The 26,962-nt window shown below is 41.9% G+C and overlaps 1 protein-coding gene across 3 annotated transcripts in view; it reads right to left on the reverse strand.

Annotated features, from left to right (window-relative positions):
• MAD1L1 (mitotic arrest deficient 1 like 1) overlaps nt 1–26,962 on the reverse strand; it is a 655,729-nt gene that overhangs the window by 324,105 nt on the left and 304,662 nt on the right. For all 3 annotated transcript variants that reach the window (XM_075010828.1, XM_075010829.1, XM_075010830.1), the window contains exon 12: nt 20,958–21,098. In XM_075010828.1, coding sequence (XP_074866929.1) covers nt 20,958–21,098 — 141 coding nt within the window. The remainder of the gene's footprint in view (nt 1–20,957; nt 21,099–26,962) is intronic.

Raw genomic sequence — 26,962 nt, forward strand, 5'->3', positions numbered from 1 at the left:
TTTGTATTTGTCCTTACTGAACTTCAACTTATTTGCCTCAGGCCATTTCTCCAGTTTGTCCAGATCATTTTGAATTCCAACCCTATCCTCCAAAGCACTTGCAACACCTCTAAGACTGGTATCATCTGGAAAATTGATAAGCATACTCTGTATGTCAGTGTTTCCCAAATTACAGTATGTGCACCACCAGTGGTATGCAAAAGGATGTCCAGGGGTACATGGCAGAAAATAAATTACTAAAAATAAGGAGATAAGCACCAGGATGACACTAGGAGAGGGGCTATGCCAAAAAGGCTGAAGTCCCGAAAGGGGCGCGTGAATATTTTAAATTTGGGGGAAACTGCTCTAAACCATCATCTAAATGATTGATGAAGATATTGAACAGAACTGGGCCCAAAACTGACCACTGTGGAACGCCACTTGCTTTTCCCTTCCAGCATGACTGTGAACCATTCATAAATACTGCGTGAACAGCTATCCAATCACTTATGCACCTACAGATATATTGGTGTGTGTATTATATACTATATAAATACATATACTACACATTTATATTTCAAATCCGGAATTTAAATATAGTCACAGCCTTCATTTATAGAGCTGAAGAGTGATCAAATAAATACTGTAGTAAAATAACAGAAATTACAAATTACCAGGAGGTGTGTCAGGACTGGGCCTCCTTTGGCCTGGCTAAAGCACCCCCACTCACAGTGCACTCAGGGCCACCAAGGACAGGGACTGCTCTGACCCAGCCAGAGTGCCCCTCCCCACAGCATGCCTATGACTGCTGTGGACAGAGGCTGCTCTGGCCAAGGCTGGGGAAACTCTCAGGCTGGGACACTGTGTATGGAGGTTTCCCTGACCTGCAGTGGTACCCCAGGCAGGGACACTCCAGCCAGACCAGAACACCACTGGTCCCCAGCATGCCGCAAGCAGAGGCACCCCACCAACCCCGACCCCCATTTAATCAGTTTAACCAGTTAAACATTAAATTCTTGTTCGTTAAGTGCCATGCCAACTGGTGTAGGCGATCATGGCCCTCCACCCCTGTCTATTCTGAGTGTTTTCTGGCATTTTTACAGCACTTCCGCACCATAACCAGAAAGTAATACAATCTCAAAATTTCTCTCGCTGCCTACCCCGTTTACCATCTCTTTTTCCCCATCAGTACTAGGTGTTCAAGTCCTAATTTCTTCATTACATGTCCTATAAATTTTGTGTGTCTTGTCCTTGTTCTCACTAGCAACGATCTCCTACACTGTGCTTCAATCAAAACGGACTCATTCGTCCTCTTAGCTGTCCATGGAGTACACAACATCCTCCTTAAAAACCACATTTCTGTGGTTCCAGTGGATTTCTCAACTTCTCAAATGCTAAATTAAACCAATTAAATGTGATTTTCCATCCCTAATCTGGCTAGAAGGCAGGGTGCTGGAGCAGGCTGTGAGTGGAGGTCTGGCTGGGAAGGAGGTGCAGGAATAGGCTGAGTGTGGAGTGTCTGGAAAAGTGGGAGGGTGCAGGAGTGAGCTGGAGGTGGGGTGCCTGAAGAAGTGGGTCTTCCCCACAAATTCTCATCACCTAATAAATTATTTTGTTAGTCTTTAAAGTGCTCCATGATTTCACTAAACCTGTTTAGGGTGTGGGTTCTGACAAGTCAGCACCAAAAACCAATACAGCTGCAGGCATTTGTATTTTGTTCATACACATACTGAATGTATAATTGCATTCCCTGAAACCTCAGTTTGTATGAACACACTTGCAAGAATCTCTCCTCTACACATATTTTGGATATAATGAATTCTTTCTCACTTAAATCTATTTAGTCTACCACCATAGTCACTGTATATCCTCAAATTATTTTATACATCGCCACTATCTAGTGCAGCGGTGTCCAATAGAAATTCAAGGATCGCCGCAGCCCCTCCCGCACAGCCAGGCGTGTGCGTGCACATGCACATGCACGCACACACACACACACACACACACACACACACCCCGCAAACTGCCGGAGACTCACCAGAGCTGCCACTGCTGGAGCTACTGGGTCATGTAAGCCACAGAGTGGCAGGAACTGTGCGCACTGCTCTGGGGCTGCAGCTACAAGAGTCGCAGCATGGACAGAACTGCATGAGCTGCACTGGGCCGCAGCCGCCACATGGCTATGAGCTGGAGCTGCAGGAGAAGCCTCTGCTGCCATGTGCTAGTCCCACATGCCATGTGCTAAATCCAGAAGTGTCCAACAAAACTCTTGTGAATATGCTTAGAAACTTTGGTGAACTGGGACCCAAGAGTGGGCATCTATTACACACGCTTGTCCCACATTTCGCCACACTGCAGTGTCCAGTTCTCCACATGTGGCAAGCGTATTGTACAACGCAGACCTAGTGTGACATGTCCTTCAACTATTGGCTTTCTTTAAAAATTCAAATAAATAAAAATTCAGTAACTTTTCTCAAGTACCCACAGTTTAAAAAGGAGTCCTTTTTATGACCATGTAACCAACCGGGCTCGGGTTCCCCAGAAACGAGGCTGCACCCAGAAGGCGAGTGCTATATTTGGTTTATTGAAAGCACGTGACACCCGTGACGGGAGCCCTGGAGACACTGCAGTCACCAGTGGGGGAAAACCCGACGTGTCAGAGCTTCGCTCGGGGAGAGGCTCTGTAACAGGCCTCCTAACACTAGCTGATAAAGCTGGACTCATTAACATAAGATTGCCTAAAATTGCCTATGCATTCCTTATCGCTACCTCTTGTGGCCTACTGCCAGCATAGCCTTGAAGTCTTGGCAAGTGCGCCTTGTTCTGCAGTAGTTCCCATGGCAGGGTTAGTTATTTTGCAGCTTTTCACCTTGCACAGACTGCTCTGTTTAGATTCTCCTGAGGATTCACAGAGGGGTTACAAAGTCTTGACCATTACAAAGTCTTCTCACATCCTACAGACCATGTAGTGGTTTGGCAAAGTACAGTGTTTGCGAAAAAGTATTGGGGTACAGTCAAGGGCATACATAGGGGATAAAAATCAAAGATTTAAAAAAAAACAATTAGTGTTTTCATGCATGCTTGCATGGAGCAGAAATCTGAATCTACATCTGTCAAAGCTAAGCCCAATATAACTATTGCACTAATTTAAATAAATTGAAAACATAAATCAGCTCAATATGCTCAACCTATGTTATGCACTGCATATCTGTTATTGTCATCACAGTTGGATTCATGACACGTGTAGTGTACAGTATTACTGCTTGTTTTATTAAACAGCATAAATAAAAATTTAAGAGGAAAAAAATTATAGACTATGGAACAACTGCTGGTTTTCTCCAAAGTTCAGTGCTTTCAGTTTGTTTGCCAAAAAACTCTTACCAGAATCAGAGCACATTTGACATTAACACAGATTAAATCAACTGGAGAAACTGCAAAGCCTCTGAAAGAACTGAATAGTTCCTTACAATGTACTAGGACCACTAGGATTTCTATCACAGGGCAGATCTATATCTGCAGCTTAGTTAAGTTTTTATTCTTGGCATGGTGCCAATCTCTGTAAGATCACATTTCTGTTTTCTCTGCTTCCAGTCAGGCTTCTTCAAATTTGAACAAACTAGCCCTATGCCAAAAGGAAAAAAGAGAGAGAGATAATTTAATGACTTACCTATAATTATTCTCTCCCTAACACACAAGTTACACTAATCCACGCTCTAGTTCATGAACTCAACATAAAATAGCACTGCTAAGCCAGAGATATGCTGTCCACTACACAATGGGAACAATGCTCCCTGCTGAAGGAGCACAAATTCCTACTGCCCCAATTATAATTGTCTTCTCACTGATGGGAGGAATAGTCGTCTGCAGTGTACAGAAAACCTTGGTTCTGAGAAAAAGACACACACAGACATGGTAGCAATTGCAAATTATATCTCTGGAGAACAATTATTACAGGGAGATCATTAGACTTTGTCCAAAACACACCAATTACAATAGATCTCCACTCTTGGGTCCCAAATCTCCAAAGTTTCTAAGCAGATTCTTAAGTTGGACAGTTCTGGATTTAGGCACACGGTGAAGTGCTTTGCCAAATCAGGGCTTTCTAGCCCAACTTGGAGGTCGCATATTTCAAAGCATCTGTATGCCAAGCACACTGCACAAACCAGGAAATCTTTGTACTCCTCCATTCCCACCATAAGTTCCATGTGTGAGCCCCACAAACCTCTCTTCTTCAGACATCCTCAATTTCCCCTTTGCTCTCCTCATAGACAGCCACTTTCTTCCTGTGCCCCACACTTCCCCTGTGTGTGTCCCATTCCCTGCCCCATGCCAGTGGCTCGTCCACATTCCCACTGCCCTCCCAGCAGCCACCAGCAGGAGCTGTATGGCTTCCATACCACACCCAGTTCCCATCTCTGCCCCATACCAGGTGTTCTGGATGCCCCCTTTCACCTCTTCCCCAATGCCTGCCATTCCTTCCTTTGCTCCACAGGAAACCCCCCAAACCTTCCCCCCACTTGCCAGGGTCCCTTATTCTCCCCTTGAGGCAATGGGTCCTGTATGCCCTCCAATCTCTCCCTTCCTGCCATACTAAGGTTCCTCATGCTCCCTTCCATGCCAGTAGCTCTCTGAGTCCCTCAGACTGCCTATATCAGGGGCTCTGTGATTCCTCCTTCACACCTACCCCACAGCACTGTCTTCCAATTTGCTCCAACATTGTGTGTTCCATATCCACCCTATTAGGTTCCCCCTTTGTTTCCCATGTGCTAGGAATGTGCGCGCACCACCTTGCTTTCCTCACCCCCAGCATTTTTAATCTGTCTGTATGAGATGCCCGACAGATAAGGTGGGAGAGGTCATCTTTTATTAGGCTGACTTCTGTTGCTGAGAGAGAGAAGCTTTCAAAGCACACATAGATCTCCTTTGGGTCTGGGAAAGCTATTGTGAGCATCACAGCTAAACACAAGGCGAAGCAGATTGTTTAGCACAGATAGCACATATTCTATGGGACTGTTCAAGGTGAAGTGGTGGGACTCCAGCCACTCTGGGTCCCATGCTTACTGGTGGCCTTTTAGCATGCCTCAGAGGCTCACGGTGACCTTCACGCTGCCTCTTGTCTGTCGAGAGAGGAGGGACTCTGCCTACCTACCCATTTTCATCACAGTCAAGTCTTTAGCTTAGGGCAAAATCCTTCTACCACTTCTTGGTCTCCCTTAGTGTATGAGGAGGGCTGGTGGGAGCCCAGACCTGCCAGTTACTCTGGGCTCTGGCCCAGGGACCCTGAATAAAGGCAGCTGATGGGCCTTCTCCTTTGCTACAACTGCACTAGCCTTTTCCCTGGGCCACTTCCCCATTGACTACCCCTATCATCCTCAATTAGGCACCTGGTTTAACTTTCACCTTTCTCCAAATCTTCGCTCTCTCAGCATTTCCTCCAATCCTGGTCCGCTCTTCTTCTCCTTCCACACTTCCACTACATGGTGGAACCCTTCTAGGATGAGCCTCCTGACCTTAACTGGCCACACAGTGATGTGAGTTACATTGGCATACATGCGCTTGTGTACAGCCCTATGGCAATGGGAAGGCTTCTCCCAGAGACAGAGATTCTGCTGTTCTTGGGGGTGAGGGGTTGGTTAGGGAATGGGCCACATGTGGCTGCTTGTGAAAATACAACCTCCCCCTGCATTCCCCGCATGTTCCTCCATATGATTTCTGTACCCAAAGAGCCCCCCAGGCCAAAATATTTGTCCACACCTGGTGTAAGTTTTTTTGTTTTGTTTTTTGTTTGTTTGTTATAAACTAACTATCTATTTGAAATCCCTGTTTCTTATAGGGTACACTTTAAGGACTAAGCTCTGGTGTTTTTTCCAGAGCAAAATCCTTCAATATTTACAAAACTTTTTTCTGCTGATTCATAAATCTTCATAAGTATCTTTCAGAAATTGTATAACTACAGAACATGCTACCAAATGCAAAGAGGTAACGTCGTACACCAATAGGAACCTGTCAGTAATGGGCTTAGATTTTACCTGCAACTACAGGTTGTACCTCCCTGGTACAGCTCCCTTGGGATCTGAGTGGTCCCGAATGAGGGAATTTGCTGGAACAGGGGGTCAGGCTGGGCTCCCCTCCCGGCTGCTGCTAGGTCCCCACCTCCATCCCAGCTCCCCACTGCTGCAGGACTTCCCACAGAAGTCTCCAGCCCCAGCCCAGCTCTCTGCCATTGCGGAGCTGCTAGTGGAGCTACCTGCCACCAGCAGGGCTCTGCTCCAGGCCTGCCAGACAGAATGGCTCCGGGCAGCTGGGACTCTCTGGCCCAGCAACATCTGTGGTCCTGCCAGAGAGTTCCAACTGGTAAAAATGTCAGGAAGAAGAGAGATTTTAAAGTGTCTCTTTAAAAGAATGAACTGTAGAAATAAATAAATAAAATAATAATAGGATAGGACCTGTCAAACTGTAAAGCCTTTTCTAATGTGGTCTGTTTATCTTCATTTATTATGACTTCTCATTACCACCAGTTCGTCCCTTCTGGGTTCTTTCCTTTTGTCCATCTTACGTGCTGGCTGATTTCTGGGCCATGGGTCCAGTACTATTTTAATTATTCTTGTAACTTCCAGATGGTATCCCAGATTCTTGAGGAACTACAATCCCCAAACCCAAAAACTACATTAAGATTATAGGTTAAAAAAAAATCTCAGAGAAATTCATAGTTAAAACAACAAACAAAAATTACACTTAAACAAAATTTAAACATGTTGAAGTATGAAAATTCACAACAAAGGCTACTAAACAACCCTACCTCTGCCTTGCAGTCACATATATTTTAGAATTTTGCTACCAAAGAACTTAGCATAGACTTCTAAATAATTTTTTTCGTTCCTACTACCCTCTCAATTTCTGGCCACACTGCAGGGCAGAGCTAAGAAATGAAAAAAATTATAATTAAATAAAAATAGGGATGTTATAATTAATGGTTAAGGCACATCGGGTACGTACTTTTCAACGTTAGCACCATCTTCAAATAGTTCCTTCCCTGACACATGGGAATTACCCAATTTTTGTATGTTATTAAAAGTTTTATTTAGTTATAGCAACTAAGAAATCCACAACGAATGATCCCGCTGTGCAACACTTCCAATGTCCTATCAATTTTGTTGGTTTATATTTTTTCATATATTTTAAAGGTTTGCTTCACAAGTTTGCCAGCATAGCACTAAACAGCCGGAGTGGCATGAGCCAATTAGCTGGGTACTACAGCTGAAAAGTATTGATGAATGTGACCCTTAGTTTGTAATTGACTTTCTAGTTTAGAGGTCTGTGTTGGTGAGAGAGCATGATGTAAAAAGGGGTTAAGAGCCTCAGCCCATCAGTCAGAATGTCTCTAGCTTTTAAAAAGTTTCAGAGAGATTTAATTCCACCATTAAATGCCAACAGAACTCAGGGGTAACTATGCAGGGGCCACACAATAGTGACACTCAAGTCCCTTGATGGTCACAAGGAACATTGAAATCTCACAAACACCATTAGGAAATGGATAATGGTGTTCAAATCTCTGACTTTTGAGTGTACAGACTAAACTGAAAACAACACTGGATGGCTGCTATAAAGAGAAACTAACAAACGGAAGCAGACACATACCCACACCCATTCATGTTCAAGCTTTTACCTATTTAAAAGGAAACTAACTCGCCCTCCTCCTAGACCCCTTTCCCAAAGGTGTTTTGGTGGCTAATCTGAGCTTTTCTCCTTCCAACCTGAGTTTACAGGGGCCTTACAATTACAGAGCTATTTTCATCAAGCATTCAACCACCCCATTCCACACTGTTCCTATGACATGTGTCACTGTAGGTATGCACCATGTTATATAAAGGAAACTTCTACTGTGAAGCCTTTGTCTGCTGCCATCTGGTGGGGACTGTAAGAATGATTTTACTCAGAATATACTCTCTCATCTTATCTGCCTACACATGGTAAAGGCATCTTAATTGTAAATGTTCTATCTCCAGAAACAGGCAAACAAACTTACAACACAGCAAACATCAAAAATCTCAGCTTCACGTGAACTTTTTTTTCATCTATTGTGGCAGATGTGAATAAATCATAAATGTATGTTAGTTATCTCGTCCTTCCAAACCACCACTAAAAAACCAGCCAATTTAAAATCCTCCATAGAAAGTCAGATCTAGCTCTTCATCTGGTTTTCTGGTCTCCCAAGGCCAGGTGGATTTAAGGGCTGATCCAGACTCCACAGATTGAACCTCATTTGAATTTGGTTGCTCATAATGTCAGCAAATGCTGACAAATGCCATTATTATCGCTGAGACGACCACTCCAGGCAAATTATATATTAAATAGTTTCAAAGGAGAGATACCCGAAGGAGTTCAGGAATGGAGAGCAAAAAGTGTTGATCGACTGTTTTACAAACATAATGCCAAGTAAATAATGGAAGACCAAATTGAGTCAGCAACAACTTATTCTACGGGCACCTTATCACTAGACACAAAACTCTCTGAGGGGTGGAAAGGCAGGGCTCCTGTCTACACCAGGGAGCTTCTTTTTAAAGTCTCCCACTATTGCTAATACCATTTCAGCTCCATTAGCGTTAGTGTGACAGTCACCATTTTGGCCTACATCAAGTATTCAACCACAGACACATACTCGCACTCTGCCAAGCTAAAAGCATGGAAGTCTCTATAGTCTGAGCCAAAGCGCCAAGCTCTTTAGCCAAGAGATATGGATCAGTCCAAGAAAGGAAACCTAATACACAATGACCAGGAGATTACAACAACACTGGTGAGAGAAGCCTAGAGTAGTCAGGACTCTTGCCGTCACCACCAACGTACAATGCACATGGAATATGACCAGATTACAATGTACTTTGTAAGATCCCAAAAGCAGACATCTGGTCTACATTCCCAGCACTACTAACATAGGTGGAAATTGATACTGCTTAGTATCAGAAAGAAATGTTGGGAAAATATTTTCAGCGCAGGCCAGGGCAGGGCATGTCATGACAGAGAACTAGGAACAAAGTGCCTTGGTCACCATCTATAGTAGTAGGGTTAAAAATGCAGGGCTGGAAGGGACCTCAAAACGTTATTTAGTCTGCACACCCCTAAATAACAGGTGTCAACAAAAGATTCCCCTTGGAGCCCTTACTTAACTGATGTTGAAAATTTAAGGCCAAAAGGCACCATGATGATCATCTAGTCTAACCACCAGTATACCACAGGCTGCGAAATTTCACCTAGGTGCCTCTTGAATGGAGATCATATCTTTGACCATATCTTCCAGAAAGGCAGTCAGTCTTGAAGACATCAAAGGAAGGTGACTCCACAACTTCCTTGGTAGTTTGTTCCCATGATTAACTACCCAAAATGTTGAAAAATTGTGTCTAACCTTGTAATTTGAATTTCTCTGGCTTCAGCTTTCCAGACACTGTTTTTCCTTCTACACTTCCAAATGAAGCTCTTAATCATTTTAAGAAGGCAAAAAACAATCATCCATGGCTACATAAGCAGAGAATTCAATACAAGAAGTGAAAACAAAAGGATGACATACTTTCTTCTCAGAGCAAAAATACAAGATGTAATCATAAGTCTGGTTGAGTTTATGACATCATCTAGCAAATTTCTACTGGTGATGACACTATGTGATGGGGTTCTGGGGTCCCCCAAGCTCTGCACCCTGTCTGCAGGCAGGAGAGTCTCTCACTCAGCAGGAAAACAGCAGGTTTATTAGCCGACAGGACACAGCATTGTACAGAGGAGTCAGTACAGCCGGCAGAGACAGCCAGTCCAATCCATGTTGGGGAGAGGAGGCCCCGAGGGGCCCCCAGAGCTGGGGCCTTGCCCCCTCCTTTGTCTCTCTCTCTCTCAGCCCAGACTAACTGCTTCCAACTCCCAGTTCCAATTCAAACCCCTCAGGCTCCACCTCCTCCTTTGTCTGCAGTACAAAGGTGTTACCTGGTCGTCAGGGTTACCCTCAGCAGGAGCCCCACACCCTCTGTGAGCCACTCACATACACACAGGTATCCCCCACTCCATCACACACTATAATCAATCACTCGGTATCACATGGAACTACAGATTGTAGACAACTTCAGGGTCCCGTGAAGGGAGCTGAAGAAGAGAAACTCCAAGGGGTCTGCTCAGAGACAACATAGCAGAGGCGAACCATGACTTGTGTGACTAAAGTAACACAGAAGATTTTGGTATTGTGGCGCCCTGGGTCAGAGTCCAGTGGAAAATGTCTCACACAGCAGGAAGCTAACTTGCTCAGCTCAGGAGAAGCACGAGTAGCCAGGAAGGCATTAAACCAGCATAAGGGCATGATGCGCCAAAGGTAAATGCAGTACAGATTTAAACACAGTATGCTGTGAATAAATTAAACCAACATGACAAAAAATGTGGATAGATTTTTCAGTAGCTTATGTACCTATACTAGGAATCTGGGTAACAAGCAAGAGGCACTGGAAAGTACCTCTGATTAAAATAAATATAATTGGCATTACTAAAACCTATCAAAATGATTTTCATGGCCATAATTTTTAAATCACTTGTTTAACCTGTTCAAGCAGGGATAGAGTAGTAAAAGGTCAGCACTACAAAGACATCATTACCTGTCATAGAATTATCAATAACTCAAACATGCAAGGTATTGAATGTATACAAAGCAACTCTTTAACAAAGAAAATCTGGGAGGGCATACAGGTGGGTGTCAGTTAGAGACAAATCAAGCCAGATAATAGGATTATTTGCTCCTTAACCTCTTGTATAATCTGCAGGAAGAAAAACTGTGTTATGGAGAACTTCAATTTTGGGAGACATATGCGGGAGATCTCCTGCAATCAGTAGTAAAACATCATTAGAGTTTCTAAAAAATGTAGAGATGATAGTTTTCTAGCAATTACAAGCACTATACCCAATGTGAGGTAAAACTCTTTTGGACCTCATTATGATGGATACAGATGAATTAATCATTGGACTGGAAGCTGGTGGCTGCCTGAGGACTGTGAGGCCCCACAGCTCTAGAACCCAGTCCTGTAAAGCCACCAGACCGTTAACATCTTCAGGCTATTGATGAGCAACTATAACCAGTATGACTTCACTCCTCATGACACACGGAGGACACAGACTATGGCAAGGTCTGCCTCAAGGGTTTGACAGACAGTAGTCTCAGACCTTAAAAAAATGTGAATGAAAATTGGGAGCTTTTCAAGAAGAGTCTATTGGAGGGCAAAAAAGTCTCAATTATAGAAAAGAACAACTTTGGATTGACAAAAGCTTATGCTGGTTAGGTGGTGAAGTGAAAACAGCAATAAGAAATTAAAAGGAAATATATAATACATGGAAAAAGGGGCAAAATGGCAGTTGAAGTTATGATACACACAACATTGATAAGAAAAGCTGAAGGCTTGCAAAAACCAAAAGCTAGCAAGTCTAAGACAAATAAGAAGGTTATTAAAATTATATTAGGAATGTAAGAAAGCTGAGCAATGGGAATGGGCCATTACTAGTTAGATACTAAAACTGTAAACAGTGATGCAGAAAAGATGGACTTGTTCCATTAATATTTCTATTCTGCATTTAGAACACAGGATGATACACTCAGACCGCAAAGATAACAAAGCACTTTTCAGTAAATGAATAAGTGAACAGTATGTTAGACAGCTACAAAGGAATACGTATTTTTAAGCTCACAGGCCTGTATAACTTTCAACCAAGAATCTTAGGAGAGCAACCTGGCGAGACACTTGGCCTGCTTGTGTTCATTTTAAATGAACCTGCTAAGAGAAGACCGGAAGAGTACTCGGCAAGCAGGATAGCCTGAGTAACTATAAACCAGTTATACAAACATCATTATAAGGAAAAAAAATAGAAAAGATAATGCAGGATTCAATTGATAGGGAATTAAATGATAGGCCTTAATTTAACGCTAGCCAACAAGGTTTTATGGAAAATAGTTCTTGTCAATGTTGAATTAACTTCTTTGATGAGATTACAAATCTTGTTGATAAAGGTAATTGCACAAATGCAACAGACTTTTTATAAGGTATTTGACTTAATACTGTACAGCATTCTGATGAAAAAGGAGCATATTATATAATATCAATAGAGCACACATTAAATAGGTTAAGAACTGGCTAAGTGACAGATCTTAAAAGGTAGATATTGATGGAGAATTATTATTAAATTCTCATGCATCCACAGGGATCAGTACTATACCCTACACTATTCAACATTTTCATCAGTGATCTGAACATAAATATGAAATCATTGCAGGTGAATTTGTAAAATACACAGAGAATGATGCAGTCCATTAATGTCAAAATAACCAAACCCTTTTTTCAGCACTACTTAGAAAGAGCAAGCGGGATGTGGTACCACAGTACTGAGTTGCAAATATGGTTTTGTTTTGCTAATCTTAGTAGCTAGACCACGTTCATCATCCAATCAGGAACAACAGAAGATGTCATAAAAGGGTGTCATAAGGAGGAGGAAGAAAACTTGTTCTTTTTGGCCTCTGAGGATAGAACAAGAGGCAATGGACTTAAAATGCAGCAAGGGAGGTTTAGGATGGACATTAGGAAAAAGTTCCTAATGGTCAAGGTGGTCAAACAGTGGAATAAATTTCCAAGGGAGGTTGTGGAATCTCCATCACTGGAGATATTTAAGAACAGGTTAGATAGATGTCTATCAGGGATGGCTTTAGACAGTACTTGGTCCTGCAATTGGGGCACGGGGCTGGACTCAATGGCCTCTCGAGGTCCCTTCCAGTCCTAGTATTCTATGATTCTATGACCTTTGCTACCGGTCATTTTCTTCAGGCCTGTCTACACACAACCTTCCAACAGCCTAATTAAATATGTGTTGCTAAATCAATGGATGTTTATGTGCTGTTAATCTGATTTCTGTTTGTAGCTTTATCTTGGTACGGAACTAAGTTAAACTAAATCACCATAAGCCATGAAGTGTCTACACACCACCTAAATTAGTTAAAAAAAACTCACACCTTCAATAAAACTAGGGCTGGTTTGTGTAGAAATAAACCCCAAAAGTAAAGAAAGCCTTGAGCTCTTTCCTCAAATCTGCTAGTGACTCTCAGCCAAAACAATTCAGGACTGGCTGGTGTCTACCCATACTGCAGCAGTAACCATTTTTAAATTCTATTTTAGTGTGGAGGGAAAATTTCATTAAACAGACTGCTATGCAACCTTGAGCAAATCACTGTTTCTCTTGGTGCCAGACCTTCTCCATCTACATAATGGGAACAACACTCATACTTGTTGCATATAGCTATTTGGGGATCCTCAGTAAAAGGCGCAGTTCACCCACAAAATACCACCCAATTGTGGGCAAAGGGGACAAGAAGGGGGATGTCACAGAAGCTGATGAACTGTAGACCTGACATGGATACAACCAGGGCAAGGAAAGATGCAGTATATGGGAGAAAAATCCAAGATGACTACTCTGTAGATAACTGCAGAACGGAGAACGCACCTGAACTTCCTCTAAAGAGGAAAGAAACACAAAGAATTGCACTGGCTCACGGGAGATTTCAAGTTTACCAGAAGATTCCAAAGGGTTCCTGGCAGGAGAGCTGTTTAGGAGAGGTGTTTGGTCTGTCAGTGGAAGATAGCCAGCTGTGTGATTGTTTCAGTGCTCAGCAATAGCTGATGCATGGAGCATATTAGCTTAGTCTCCAGAGGAGTGAGTTTTCTCCCCTATGAGCCACAAATAAGATGCTTCAGTGACAGCAGTGAGCCTGGGGGGAGGTGGGTGTGAAGGTAGTGCCACACTAGAGTGGAAAAAAATCTCAAGAGGCTCGAACTTGCTTCTTACAGGCATCCAGAGGGACCAGAGAAGACTTCTCCGACATGCTTGTCTGTCAGTTGCAGTTTTCATGGAGGAAAACAGAGCAGGAAAGCGAGGTGGCAGAGGTGGGGATGGAAAAGGAAGATAAATGAGATTTAAAGCAAATTTCTCTCTGGCTGGGACAGAAGGAAGCAAATTTCTCCAGCAGGTTCCCGTCTTCACAGAAACTTGCTTCTAAGTAAAGAAGCCATGTGCCGTGGAGGCAAGAGAAACAGAAAGATTCAGCATAGGAGGGTAGAAGGAAGATCAATATAGAGAAGAAAATGAAGGATGAGTTAAATGGAAGAGGAGAATGAGAAAAAAGGAGACGTTGCACAGAGGGGGAAATGAGAGGGAGACTGGTTGACAGACAAGGAGTAACTGTTAATTATATAAATAAACATTTTATTACATTGGCATGTAAATGTTAAGCATTTTAAACACTGGGTGACTGCTAAGTACCTTTCTTTATGAAGACAAGTTTTATGACTAACATTACAAGACTTGGCAATGCCCAGATTGCAAAACCAGCAGATGTGCCAGAGCTATTAGATACAGATAAGATGATAATATTTGGCCAACGAGTTCTGAGGTTACCAGCACAGCCCCCAATCTTCCTGGTGAACAAAATCAGAACATATGGCATTCGAAGTGCTGAAACTGTCAGGCTCATAATTAACTGATTAGAGTACATATGGAGCTCACCGACAGTATAAATTTTTCAATGTAAAAAATGCTAGGGACTATTGAAGGTGTCAGCGTGAGTCTTCCCTGCAAATCTCTCTTCATTAATGTTTTATATGGAGCCAAATGTGTTGCAATAAAATGGCTATTAATGGAGTTATATTTATGATGATTTCTCTTTTATGCAGCTGGTGTTAACCTTTCAAACCCTACGTTTCACACACAGCTTTCTCAGCATCATTGCCAGCACATAAAACATAAAATTCAAGCATCTCTTGATTTGTCCTGTTCACATGGAGGCTGGTTTAGTGGGTGCTAGATGTAAAACTTCATCAAGATAGTGGCAGCCACTGACATTGCTGGCGTCACATTGTCAGAATGAAAATCAATTTCAAGTTACAGAAACAGCTTGGAGTCTGTTTATTTTAGGTATTTTTAGAGCTCCAATTGGCATGGTATGTAGGGACAAAGTCCTCCCATCTCAGCTCTCTGTATGCTCCAGAAAAACAGACATACACATGGCGAGACATGTCACTAACCACTCAAAATAGACAGACACACCATGCTGGTTTCTTTGGCCACAATTCCACATGGCATTCTTCTTTTCCTTATTTCATGTTCAAAGCTTTCAAAAACATATTATCGAATCTGTGTATTCAAGACTATAGGACACAGAAAAATACAGAACAAAGCATGAGTGTATGGGCTAGTTATGAGCAGGTGCGTGAATGCGTATAAACACAAACAGAACCTACTCACTACTTAGCCGTCTGTGAATGTTTGTTTCTACAGCCCTGATCCAATTTGAATTGAAAGTGGTGTCCAAACTGCATTTATCAATGCATGTGTGTGCTTCAGGCTGTAAGCCATTGGAACTAACTGTTCTAGATACATGGACATTGTGACTAGTGCAGAATGCTATAGCCCACCTGCTAAGTGGTTGGGCTTCACCAGTTCATTGCCACAATATATACCGTGGCTACTGATCAACTCTTTGGAATTGCATTTGATGTGTTTTGATTTAAAAAAGCCCTGACTGATTTGGGTTCTGGCCATGCAAGGTGCTTCTTTCCCCATGCACTAAGTCAGCAGTTCAGATCATCTCAAGCTGATAGCATCCTTTTGGTACAAATAGGATACCCTCATGGAAAACTGGGGAATTTGCATGCCCCCTTAGTTTGCCAAATCATGTATTTGGCAACCTTCAACAGATATTCTTGGAAAATCCTCCTGTTCTCCCAGACCTATTCTGGGCGAGAGGAGGTACCGACTGGGGAGTTTAAGGAAGTCAATTTGGAGGTTGGAAAAATACTACCTATCATGTGCAGTGTTCTTTTTTTGTGATTGATGGATGTAGGTCAGGCTGGGTGTCCTGTTCTCATGGTTTATTGCAACTGTTAGACATTAATGTTGTATTGTGCCCAGAGCCTGTAAAAAAGTTCCCTGATTTTGATTTACGTCTGGATGTCACATTCTCACTACTATTTAACATTTCATGTAGCAAAATCAAATGGGATCACACAAGAGGAAGGTAAAGAGAGAGACAGAAAACCTGGACAATCCTGGCGAGGGCAACCACTATCATTCATAGTCCCGGAACAGGCTGTGTGTTTCCATGTGCACAAACTCCTCACTCTTTTGAGTGCTGGTAACTCAGACTAGATCTATACCAATAGTTATGGATGCGATTTCTCTGCTCACGTACACATAGGTTGGGTATAATTAGCAATGAAGTTGCAAGAACACTGGCGGCAGCAGCACAGGGAGGACTGAGCTACTAGTATGTATCCACCAGTTTTAGCGACTGCATGGTCCTTTATTCTTGTGTTAACTTTACGAAAGCTAGTGTATGTGCATGTGAACAGGGAAACCACATTCCTAGCTCAGAATACTGCAAAGACTCAGGGTGCATGCTCTAGGCACGGAGCTTCTCACTCAAAGTACCAGGACTCAGCACTTTGCTCTCATGACCTGTCTCTATCATTGACAAAGATTGCTACCATCTCCTCAAATTCAATTTACTCATCATGCAAAGGATTATCCAGACCTCATCTCCTTCATAAACAAAAAGCAGATAATACTCCAAACTTCCTGTACGCACCTGCCTCACTGTATCATCAACCACCGCTTTGTCTGCACTGGATGTCTTCTTTTCTCATACAGAACTGCTGATACAATCCATGAGGGAAAAAATAACATATATAAAAATACCTGTATAGAAAAATCAGTTTTTCCTGTATGATTTCTTTGGAGGAGGTGTGGCTGCTGTTAACAAATGAGGGGATCATAAAACAGCCTTTCCTCTACAATGCACAAGCAAAAATCTTTCAGATAGTTATAGGAATAACAAAAGAATCCACCTGCTGGGAAAGTGTGAATAGATTTAAATAAATGAAACCTCAGATAAAGAAAATCCCTGGAATAAGACATGATGGGTAGGTGGGGACATTATACTTTATATAAGAAAATAAGACAAATTATTTTTTCTTAAGGAAAAACTACAATGCATGAAGGAAGCTACGCTCATTTATTTTAGATGGTGCAGAGACTAACTCAGAACTTCTTCCCCGCTAAAGAGTTCATCTGAATTTTTTAAAGCACTAGCATTACTAGGTCACACATTCTGTTGCTTTTGCAGGCCATGAACACTACACACTTTGGTTCTGCTGTTTCCCCCATATGTATCATGTGAGCTGTTTTCCCATCTGCCCTATTTTAAGGACTCTCTGCAATCCACCAACCCAGCACTTCCTCCATTGTACACGTAGCTGTGTGTCCACTTTCCTCACCATGACAGAAATGCTATGTGACCACTCCCCCCACCTCCATTCTTCCTTCCACCATGACAGAGACTGTATGTCTTCTGTATCACACATATTAGCATCAGTGGAACTGCGCAGGTTCTAGAACACTGGGTTAGTAAGCTCTCTAAAGCTCCTCATGTAGATGTCGTGATACAGATTAAAAGCTACAACTCAAATTTCAGTCCTATCTGATGTCACCAGCTAAGTCTGCTAAAGATCTTGCCAGGGGTCTCTAATAAAAATAAGACAGACTGGTTTCTTGACATGAAGAAGAATAAGCCCACTATCAGTAAAGGCACCATTTTTCTTGTAGTTTATCTTTAGCTCACTGAAGTCTTTGCAGCCCTTCAAAGTTCAAAGGCAGAGCTAGAATGTGGTAGCTAAAAAACCAAATCCTGGTATAAACACTGGAAATGTTAATTTCATTGATATATGCTGTTTCACTCCTGTGGTAATTAATGACAAACATTTTGTATCTTTTTTTATAATGCAACTAAAAGCAAAGTTAAAATTACACAAAAATGCTTTCAAAAGCAACCCATACTTATGATAGACAATTACACTCTGATGGATTATCCCAGTGGTTTTCAACCTCACTTCTGCAAATTATGTCTAAAATTTCCAAATTCTCCTCCATTCAAATATTCTTAGATGTCCACATATGAAAAAAGCTTGAAAATCATTGGACTATCCCAGAAAAAGTAAGCTTGCACCCCACTGGTTCATACTTTAAGCCTTGCATTAAAAGTGGTTCAAATAATTACAATTCCTGTAGTCTTTAAAATGTGTTGCAGAGTAAAACTCAAAAAAAGCAAAAAGTATTGTGTAAATAAAACGTATACCAATATAGAAAAGTAAATCTCAATGGAATGTAGGCCTGGCTTGACATGAATAAGTGGGCATAGGTGAGGCCTCCTTCCTTGAGAAGAAAGGATTAAAGAGGTGTATCAATCAGCAGTCTGGAAACAGAATGTCTATACTATATGTCAGGGAGGAATACCCAGGGAACTATTTGCAATGGATAAAATAAGTTGGGAACATAAAAATGAACTAAAAGAGTAAGTCATAAATGGACAGCATATGGACAGAGCCTGTTGTACAGAGATTGGTCCCTACAAAGTAGCCAGCCAATTCCAAAACATGTCAGGCAATATACAATAAATGGAATGAAACGTGTAAATATGTCTACAGGAAGAAGTTTGCTATGTAACTTTGGATGCATGGTATGCCCTGAACCTACTTACTCCACCTGAAACTGATCAACTTAAGTTTCATTTAACTGTATGCCAATAAAGGAATCTGCGTGACAAGACTAGAGGCAAACTCAATTTTTGGGGAAACAAGTGAAAAATGCCTTGAGGGAACCCTAGCGGTAGGGAAGGAAGCTCTTGTAGTAATTATATATGGCTCCTGGCCAAGGAGTCAAATCTGCTGCCATGAAGATAACGATAGTGCACAAGCAGCTGCCAATCTCTGATATTTCTGTCTCTTTGGGGGAGTGACTCAGGGTCTTGATAGAGCAAGAAAGATTGTTTTTGATGAGTTGAAACCAAGCTGGTCTCTTGAGTGCTGATACAGTAAAAGTTTTCATATCTGGCAGCCCGGGACCAGAAGGTTGTTGGATATTCAAATATTCTGGATAATACAAGTTTAGATATTAAGAAACAAATGAAAGTGAATGCAGAGTACTTTATTTACCAACAACAATACAGGTTACTTAATTGGAATTCTCTTATCTGGCAACATCCCTCGTCCGGCAGCCCACATGCCCCAGCAGCCTGAGCCTGCTATCAGCTGCTGACCAGAGCTTCCCGCTGCCAGCAGGTCCCAGAAGCTTGTGCCTGCTGTCAACCACCAGCTTCTGGGACCCCCGAGCTGGCAGGGAGCTGCAGTGAGGCAGTAAGAAGGCGGAAGCTGCAAGAAGTTGGAACTGACGGACAACAGCAAGCCACAGGAAGCCAGGGCCAGCGGGGACCCATGGGAAGACCGGGCCAGCAGCTGCAAACAACTGCAGGCTGTCAGGAATCTGTGGGCAGCAGGAAGCCGTGGCGGAGAGTGGCTGCTAGGATCCAGGGGCAAGCAGAAGCTGGGACCCAAATGCCAGGACCTGCAGGGGACTGAGGGAAGATGACTTTCCCTCATTTGGAAAATTCTCTTATCTGGCTCAGGTCAGGGCCTGGATACCAGATGTTCAACTTGTAGTACTGTACACTGTATACTTATACTGTATTTTCTGTATTTATTTGTATTTACTTTCACTATACTGTACTTATGGAAAACGGAACTAAAATGTACTTATGGTTAAAATGCTGGTTATTTGAGAGTTCTTGACAATAGAATGCTGGATATGAAAGAGTTACTATATATACACTCCAAAAGCTCTCAAAATCACCTGAAAATCCTTAACAGAATGCAGGGCCTCAAAAGTCTTAGCATTAAACAATACTCATGCTTCAAATGACACATCTTCTGTTGTCCCCTGTAGTACTTTAGGTATGCCACATGACTGTAACTGATACCATGAGATTCTGGAACAGAAACCTGCAGCAAGGCAAGATGTCTGCAGCAAATTCTGCTGCTGAGGAATCACCAAACACATGAAGTCATCTCATCTTCTATTTACATAGGCACCCAAACTCTTCAAATCCCTTGAATATCTCTTAATCTGTCAAGTCTGTAACAACTCTACCATTGTCTGCATCTTTGTTACTATCTCTTACCATTCCCATCCATCCTCAGAAAAATTCCATTTCTGCTCCTATATAAGTGCTTTATGTCTTATTCTATGCTGCCCATTATGCCTGCAATTCCCTCCTTTCTTACTCTACTTTTCTCCTTCTGCCCCTATGAAAGCAATTCTACCCTAGCTAGCCTTTTATGAGAACCATTGTCTCCTGTTCTGTAACACGACCACTCCCTATCCTAGTTCTTAGTAAAGAACCAGATAATATAGCAGAAGCTGGGAATGGGCAGTGGGGCAGGGGTCACTTGATGATTACTTGTTCTGTTTATTCCCTCTGGAGCATTTGGCATTGGCCACTGTCAGAAGACAGGACACTGGGCTAGGTGGTTCTTTGGTCTGATCCCATATGGCTATCTTATGTTCTCATGAATAACGATACGAAAGAATACAGTTCTATTATGTGTTTATAAATACACATTGGAATCAATGAATAAGTACTGGTGCAGATTTTGCTGTGTGTGTTTTGAGCCTAGGCCCAAACACTGAGGCTACGTCTACACTAGAAGCACCGGTCTACCGAAGTTACTGTTGGAAGAGATGTTCCAACAAAATTTCTGTTGACAGATCACATCTACACATAAAAGTGGATCAATCCTTTGATCTGTTCTGATGACCAAAGGGGCACCACAGTGTCTACACAGATTTTTTATCAACAGTTTCTGTTGACAACACGCATTGTGTGTGTAGAAGCTCCACAATTTTTGTCTACAAAACCCCAGTTTTTTCTACTAAACTTCATCCTCCTCCAAATCCACAAGCATAGTATATACAGAATCAGAGAAACCAGATGGGAAGGAACAAGCGCTGTCGCTCCTGATCACAGAGTCTGTGGCCCACTGCTATACAGATTCCATGTATACTGGGGTTTGAGCACAGTGCCTCCTTGTTACCTCTATCTCAGCATTGTGCACATGCATCTTCTGCACCATTTCTTCTGCCTCACGCATGCGCCGGCTCAACTGGGGAGAGTGCTCTGATGGGGTCAACTCATTGTCATATGACTCCAGAATTGCTCTCATTCCATCACGCTCCTGTTAAAAAGAAAAACAACCTGGTTAGACCTTCCGCTGGAGATACGCAGCCTGCAACTTCAAACTGACACATCCAATTAAAGTTAAAAATTTTTTTTATATATATATATATACACACACTTTCTATCCTACATGGTAGACAGCATTATTTTGGTCAGAAAGTTATTTTCAGTTGTCCCATTACTCTTTTGTATACACATCACACATAAATGGAAAGAAACAAAAATCTATTGCTCTAAGAGTTAGAAATGCACCTAAATGCATATATCCATTTTACATGGTAACATGCACCATTTTACAAGTAGATAGCAAAAACAAATGAAATTAGAGCCCTAAAGTAGAAGATATTTCTTGGAGACAGCTCAGTATGGCTGGTCAAGGAAAGCAGCAATGAGTTATCACAAAAAAAAAGCAGTCCTGCAGCACTTTAAAACCTAACAATTTTATTTATTATACCCACTTCATCAGATTTGGAGAGAAAATAAGAATCCAGGGTTTATATAGCCAGAGGAGTGTGGTGGTGTACCTCATGTATGTAGCTGCTGACAGTGCCCCCCCTTTCTCCCCCCAGCCCCGCACCCCATAAACCCTGGATTCATATTGTTGTTCCAAATGTGAAGAAGTGCATCTTACCCATGAAAGCTCATTACCTAAGACAACTGTTAGTCTTTAAGGTGCTGCAAGACCGCTTGTCGTTTTTGAAGACATAGACTAACATGGCTGCCCCCTGAGACTATTTAACAATGAGTTACGGGAGCTAAATCAGAGAACTTTACTCTGACATCAGGGAAATCAAATATGAGTGTAAATGTCTTGTACTGAAAAGCTACTAAACATAAAGCAAGTAGTTTGTCCTCACAGCACACATGCATCCACCACACCAGACAGGATTTGGATACCAGTACATGGAGAAAGAGCATTTTACCTTCCATGTGTAGGGATAAATTCTCATTTTATAAAAGGTTTCTTAATAATGTGGTCAAGATGAAGAAAAAGAAAAAAAGAATAGACACTAAAGGGCCTCGTTAGAACGTGCTGACAGATGAAAACATTATTTTCATTAGCACCTACCATGCAGAAGGCAAACAAAGTTAGATGTGATCTGTAACCCTACAAGCGCAAAATGGACAGAGATAGAAGTTCTCCATTTTAACTTTACAATTACAGTTCCCACCTAAGAGACTTTCAGTTCATACGTTGGACACATGCTTCTGACACTGAAGAACCTGTGTTCAAACCCCTGCAACTCTCACAGTGGGTGGGAGTATGATTGTTTGGGGAAACCGCGTGTACGACTTATGAAGTCCAGTTGATACTATAACATAATTACGAAAACTGCTGTCTCACTGAATGACTCTTGCAAATGTAGAATCCAATATGGCCATCAGGCCCTGTAGCGAGTATCCCTTAAAGTAGGGACAACTGAAAAACAGTTAACTAATGACTATATACTGACCACACAATGAGTATGCTAAGAAGGCTAATTAAAACTAAGAGAACTGGTTTTCTCCAATCTTCAACAGAGGATTGGGCGCTTGCAGAGTGGAAAATTCGAAAAGTGATGCAAGTGACAAAGTGGGGGTTTTCAAAGGACTCTTGGGGAAGAGACACACATTGGAAGCGCAGGGCAGGATAAGGAAAGAAACATGCATGTTTTGTTTTGATAGTGGATAGACTAGCATGGCTCCCTCTCTGTTACTATTCATGCATGTTTTCGTAAGAGGGGGACTCAGTTTAGCTGTGGAACCAAACAAGGTCTAGGAAGAGAGAGACTGATTTAGAAATCAACCCAGTTTCAGAAGAATGATCTTTGACAATTCAAGAGGAACCAGACCCCAGCCAAGAAAAAATGCTTGAATGGTGATGACACTGAGGAAGCAAAATGCATGCAAGGTTTGCTTTTGATTAGAGCTGTATATTTATCATTCTACTGAATAAAGAACAATGATGTTTTAGACAAAGAAACCAAGATGGTTAATGGATTAAATGATGCTGTTGAGTGACAAATATAGGAAGTTAATGAATAATAAAAAGGAAAAAGCAAGTCTAAGAGCTGAATGCAATAGGTTGACCAAAGAATTATAAAAAAAGAATACAAAGAAAGATGGAAATAAATGACTAAATATATAGTGTAAAGAACAAGTAGAACATATACAAAGAAATGTGATATAGCAGTTATATTGCAAGATAAGAGAACAAAGTGGGACATATGAATTGAAGATGTCAGCAGTGAAAGACATGTTCAGGCAAACAACTGAGAACAAACAAGCACTGAATAACTGATGGAAAGAATATTTTAAAGGACTATACAAAGTACACTACAGTGGATGCCACTGCCGCCACCTCCCTGGGTAAGCGGGACAACAGAAAGTGTTGCAAAGAGCTGAGAGGTTACATTGGAATCATCTGAGAGATTTTAAGTGAGACAAGGAATGAGACACTCTCTAGTCATCGGAGGGATTTCTCAGCAGGGATTGCTGGGATGGAAGCTAGACTAACATGTTCTTAAGATGACAGAGGAAAAAATTGAGTGGGTTATGCTGGTGAAGAGGAATTGAGAAAATGGGCACAGGGACCATTTGCTGAGAGCCTGAGAATATATTCTGTTTCAGTATTCGTGTTCAGAAATGATGACCAGAGGTAAACACCAGAAGTACTGTTTTCAATTACAACATGTTTTGATTTATTATGAGCAGAATTACTGAATAAAGCTTGCACTATGATTTTAATTACACATTCTCCCATAGCTTGCTTGCTTTTCAAGTCAGAGCCAGGCCTTGAGGGACAAGAACCCATCCTATTGTCCCCTGCTCCTTTAGAGGCAAAGGGGCTGTACCCTCAGGCACATGTCCTGAGCACATAGAAATTCTCTGATCCTCAGACTGGTAGGTGAGCAATCTAGGAAACTGCTTGTCTGGGGATCTGTTCTTAAGACTGCATCATTCAGTAATGGTTTGGAACCAATATCTTGCATCTTAAGTGCCACTCTTTGTACTAGTAATGAATCAGCTATAAATGTGGATGCTTTTACTTTGTGCACAGATGGACTGGGACCTCTGGGAAAGGATCTAGCTGGAGGACATCTTTGATGTTTAAATTTTATGAGGTTCTGATTGATTTTGCAGCAGAAACAGTGGTAAGGCTTTTGGGAAGTCCTTTATGTAATGAAGAGAGAACGCTGTTCTGCTCAACTATGGCACTGATGAAGGATGTGCCATGGAAAACAAGGTCTAGAAAGCTAGCGAGAGAAGAGATGACAAGACTGTTTAAATTTTGGCTTCACTGGCAAGTATATCCAAGATCAAATCTGTATAGATCAGTAAATTCTCTGATATGTTCTAGCCCTTGACTCTGGAAGAGCAGGGAAAGAAACAGCTTTTTCATCATTACTTTCCCTTGGGCTAAGGTAGTTTACCTTGAGAAAAGACAAGATGGGCTGTCCTAAGGAGGAGAACAGTACTGTCTGCACAATTTCTGTGTTTGCAGGGGTTTTCAAATGTCATTGCACTGCTATCCCCTTTTGGCAACAAAAATTACTATATGATCCCAGAAGGGTGGACCAAATCCTGATTCTGCCTCAGCCCCACCACATTGGGCATGGCGGGGCCAAAGCAGAAGCCCAAGGGCTTCAGCCCCAGGCAGGGAACCTGTATGCTGAGTCTTGTTACTTCAGCTTTGATCCTGTGAGAGTGGATCTTGTGTTTTGGCCCAGCTCTCAGCAGGTCTAATGCCAGCCCAGGTGACATCATTAAAGAGGAGTTGTAGGACCCATTTTGCAGTCCCAACCCACAGGTTGAGAACTGTTGGTCTATTGCATATATGGAGAAAAGTTACAATTAAGGGTGGTTTCCTCCTTGGCCAGCATGGAAACAAATTTCCTTTCATATATGTCAGGTCAATAATTCTGCTTCTGTAGTTTCTGGCAAGAACTTCCCTCTTCCAGAAAAAGTGTTTGCTTTTAGGCAGATCTGAGCAAAGCCCAATAATCAGATATTATTTATGTTAAAACCTGTTTTCCTTCATTAACTCTAGCCCTGGGCTGTTGTCTGGTTTCAAGGCCCCTTCCTAAGGCTGAACCAACACCAACTTTCTCAGTTGACCTTTCAGTACTTTAAATGTTTTGAACACGTTTTGCAGTGTCTCCAGCAGCCATCCCCCACCTTGCCTTTCACAGTGAGTTTGTGCATTCCTACCTCTCCCCATATGCACAGATGCACACACTAAATTCAAGTGTTTGACATCTGGGCAGTGAAGGAGGAGGCAGTCCTGGCACACAGGTTTGCTGAATTGAGCTGTTAGCATCGCATATACTATTGTGGAAATGCAGCCCTTTCATTTTTTGGGGGGGGAAAATACACTTTTGTAATTCTGTCATTTAAGTAAAATATGCTGATAACTCCCGACTAGCTGCCTCCCCAGAGAGCAGTGTACAGAAGAATCATTTCAGCACTGTTAAGATGGCGAATGCTGGCAGATTTATCTCAATTATTTACAGGGCATTGTGGTACTTTCCAACACACTAAAGAAACTCTTGCTGCCAGCAGTACTGATGGGAGGCATTTTTGTGAAGAAGCTCACATTGTTGATGTACATTATGGCACTGTTTATATAGTACTTCAGATTAAAAATCACACTATTGGCCAGACCTGGAGCCATAGGTGGTCAGGGGCGGAGGCCAAGCTGTGCAAGTGTAAAACTAAACGACTGTCTATTACTGTTTTGGCATATTTTTGATAAAATTTGCCCACACCTGCTGCTATGCCAAGAGAATTTCATGCATTTATACATCAGGGTGAACTGGCAACAATGTAACAGGCAGTACAGAGGATTCCTGAGGAATGTTTGCTCTCTGGTTTATTCCAGGGGACCATATTTATTGGCTTGGCTTGCTGTATAACCTGAATTCTCCAATGCGATTAAGAGGAGATCAAATATCTTATCACCCATCTAATCTCTACAAACATATCACTCTTGAAACAGGAATTACAAGATAAATGTACCTAACATTTTGAATTGCCATTCAGCCCACTGTCCCCACTTGTTTTTGCCATCAGCATCTTAAAGGCATGCAGTGTATGTTGTCTGAAGTTGGTGATGTATGGCTAATATTTAACATAGAACCCCCACAGATAGCTACATGCTTAGCATATGATAAATCCTATTTATCAGCAGGGTGTATTGTTAGCTCTCATGGAGAGGAATTAGGAGTCCCATTTATTTCTTTTCTTATTTACATAGAAACACTATCTTCTAACTCTCAGCAAGCAGGGAAGCAGCAGCACTGGAAAAATTTACACTTTTACACGAGCAACCTTTCATCAAAGGTGGTTATATTTTGTTTCAGAACAACTTTTGGAGCACAGAATATCCTGGCATTCAATTAGTACAATTTGACAAGGGGTAGAGTGTTAAACCCCTTCTAGGGGATATTCTCTGTAAGGAAAGTTGGATCAAAATACTTGACATTTAGAGAAATGTGGTCCATTCCAAAAGCAAAAAAGAAAAAATTGATCTTCAGGGTATTTTTGTAAGTGCCAGCTGCTTTTGAACAATGATGCCAGACTGGTAGCAAAGAAAAGTGTTACACCATCAGTTAAGTAAATCGCCCCAATCCTATTATTTCAGGACAAAATGCTAACAAGTATCCACAGGACCAACTACCTTGCTTCCTCACTCCATCCTTATCAAGGGATTCCCACCCACTGACTCTACATGTTGTGGTTTTGGTTTTGAACTCTGCAGCAGGAAAAACTTGAGTGTCTCTGAATGTTTAAAACAAAAAAGCAGTCATGTAGCACTTTAAAGAGTAACAAAATAATTTATTAGGTGATGAGCTTTCACGAGACAGACCCAATTCTTCAGAT

Source organism: Carettochelys insculpta, chromosome 16 (genome assembly GCF_033958435.1).
Source record: "Carettochelys insculpta isolate YL-2023 chromosome 16, ASM3395843v1, whole genome shotgun sequence".
NCBI classification, from domain to species: Eukaryota; Metazoa; Chordata; order Testudines; family Carettochelyidae; genus Carettochelys; species Carettochelys insculpta.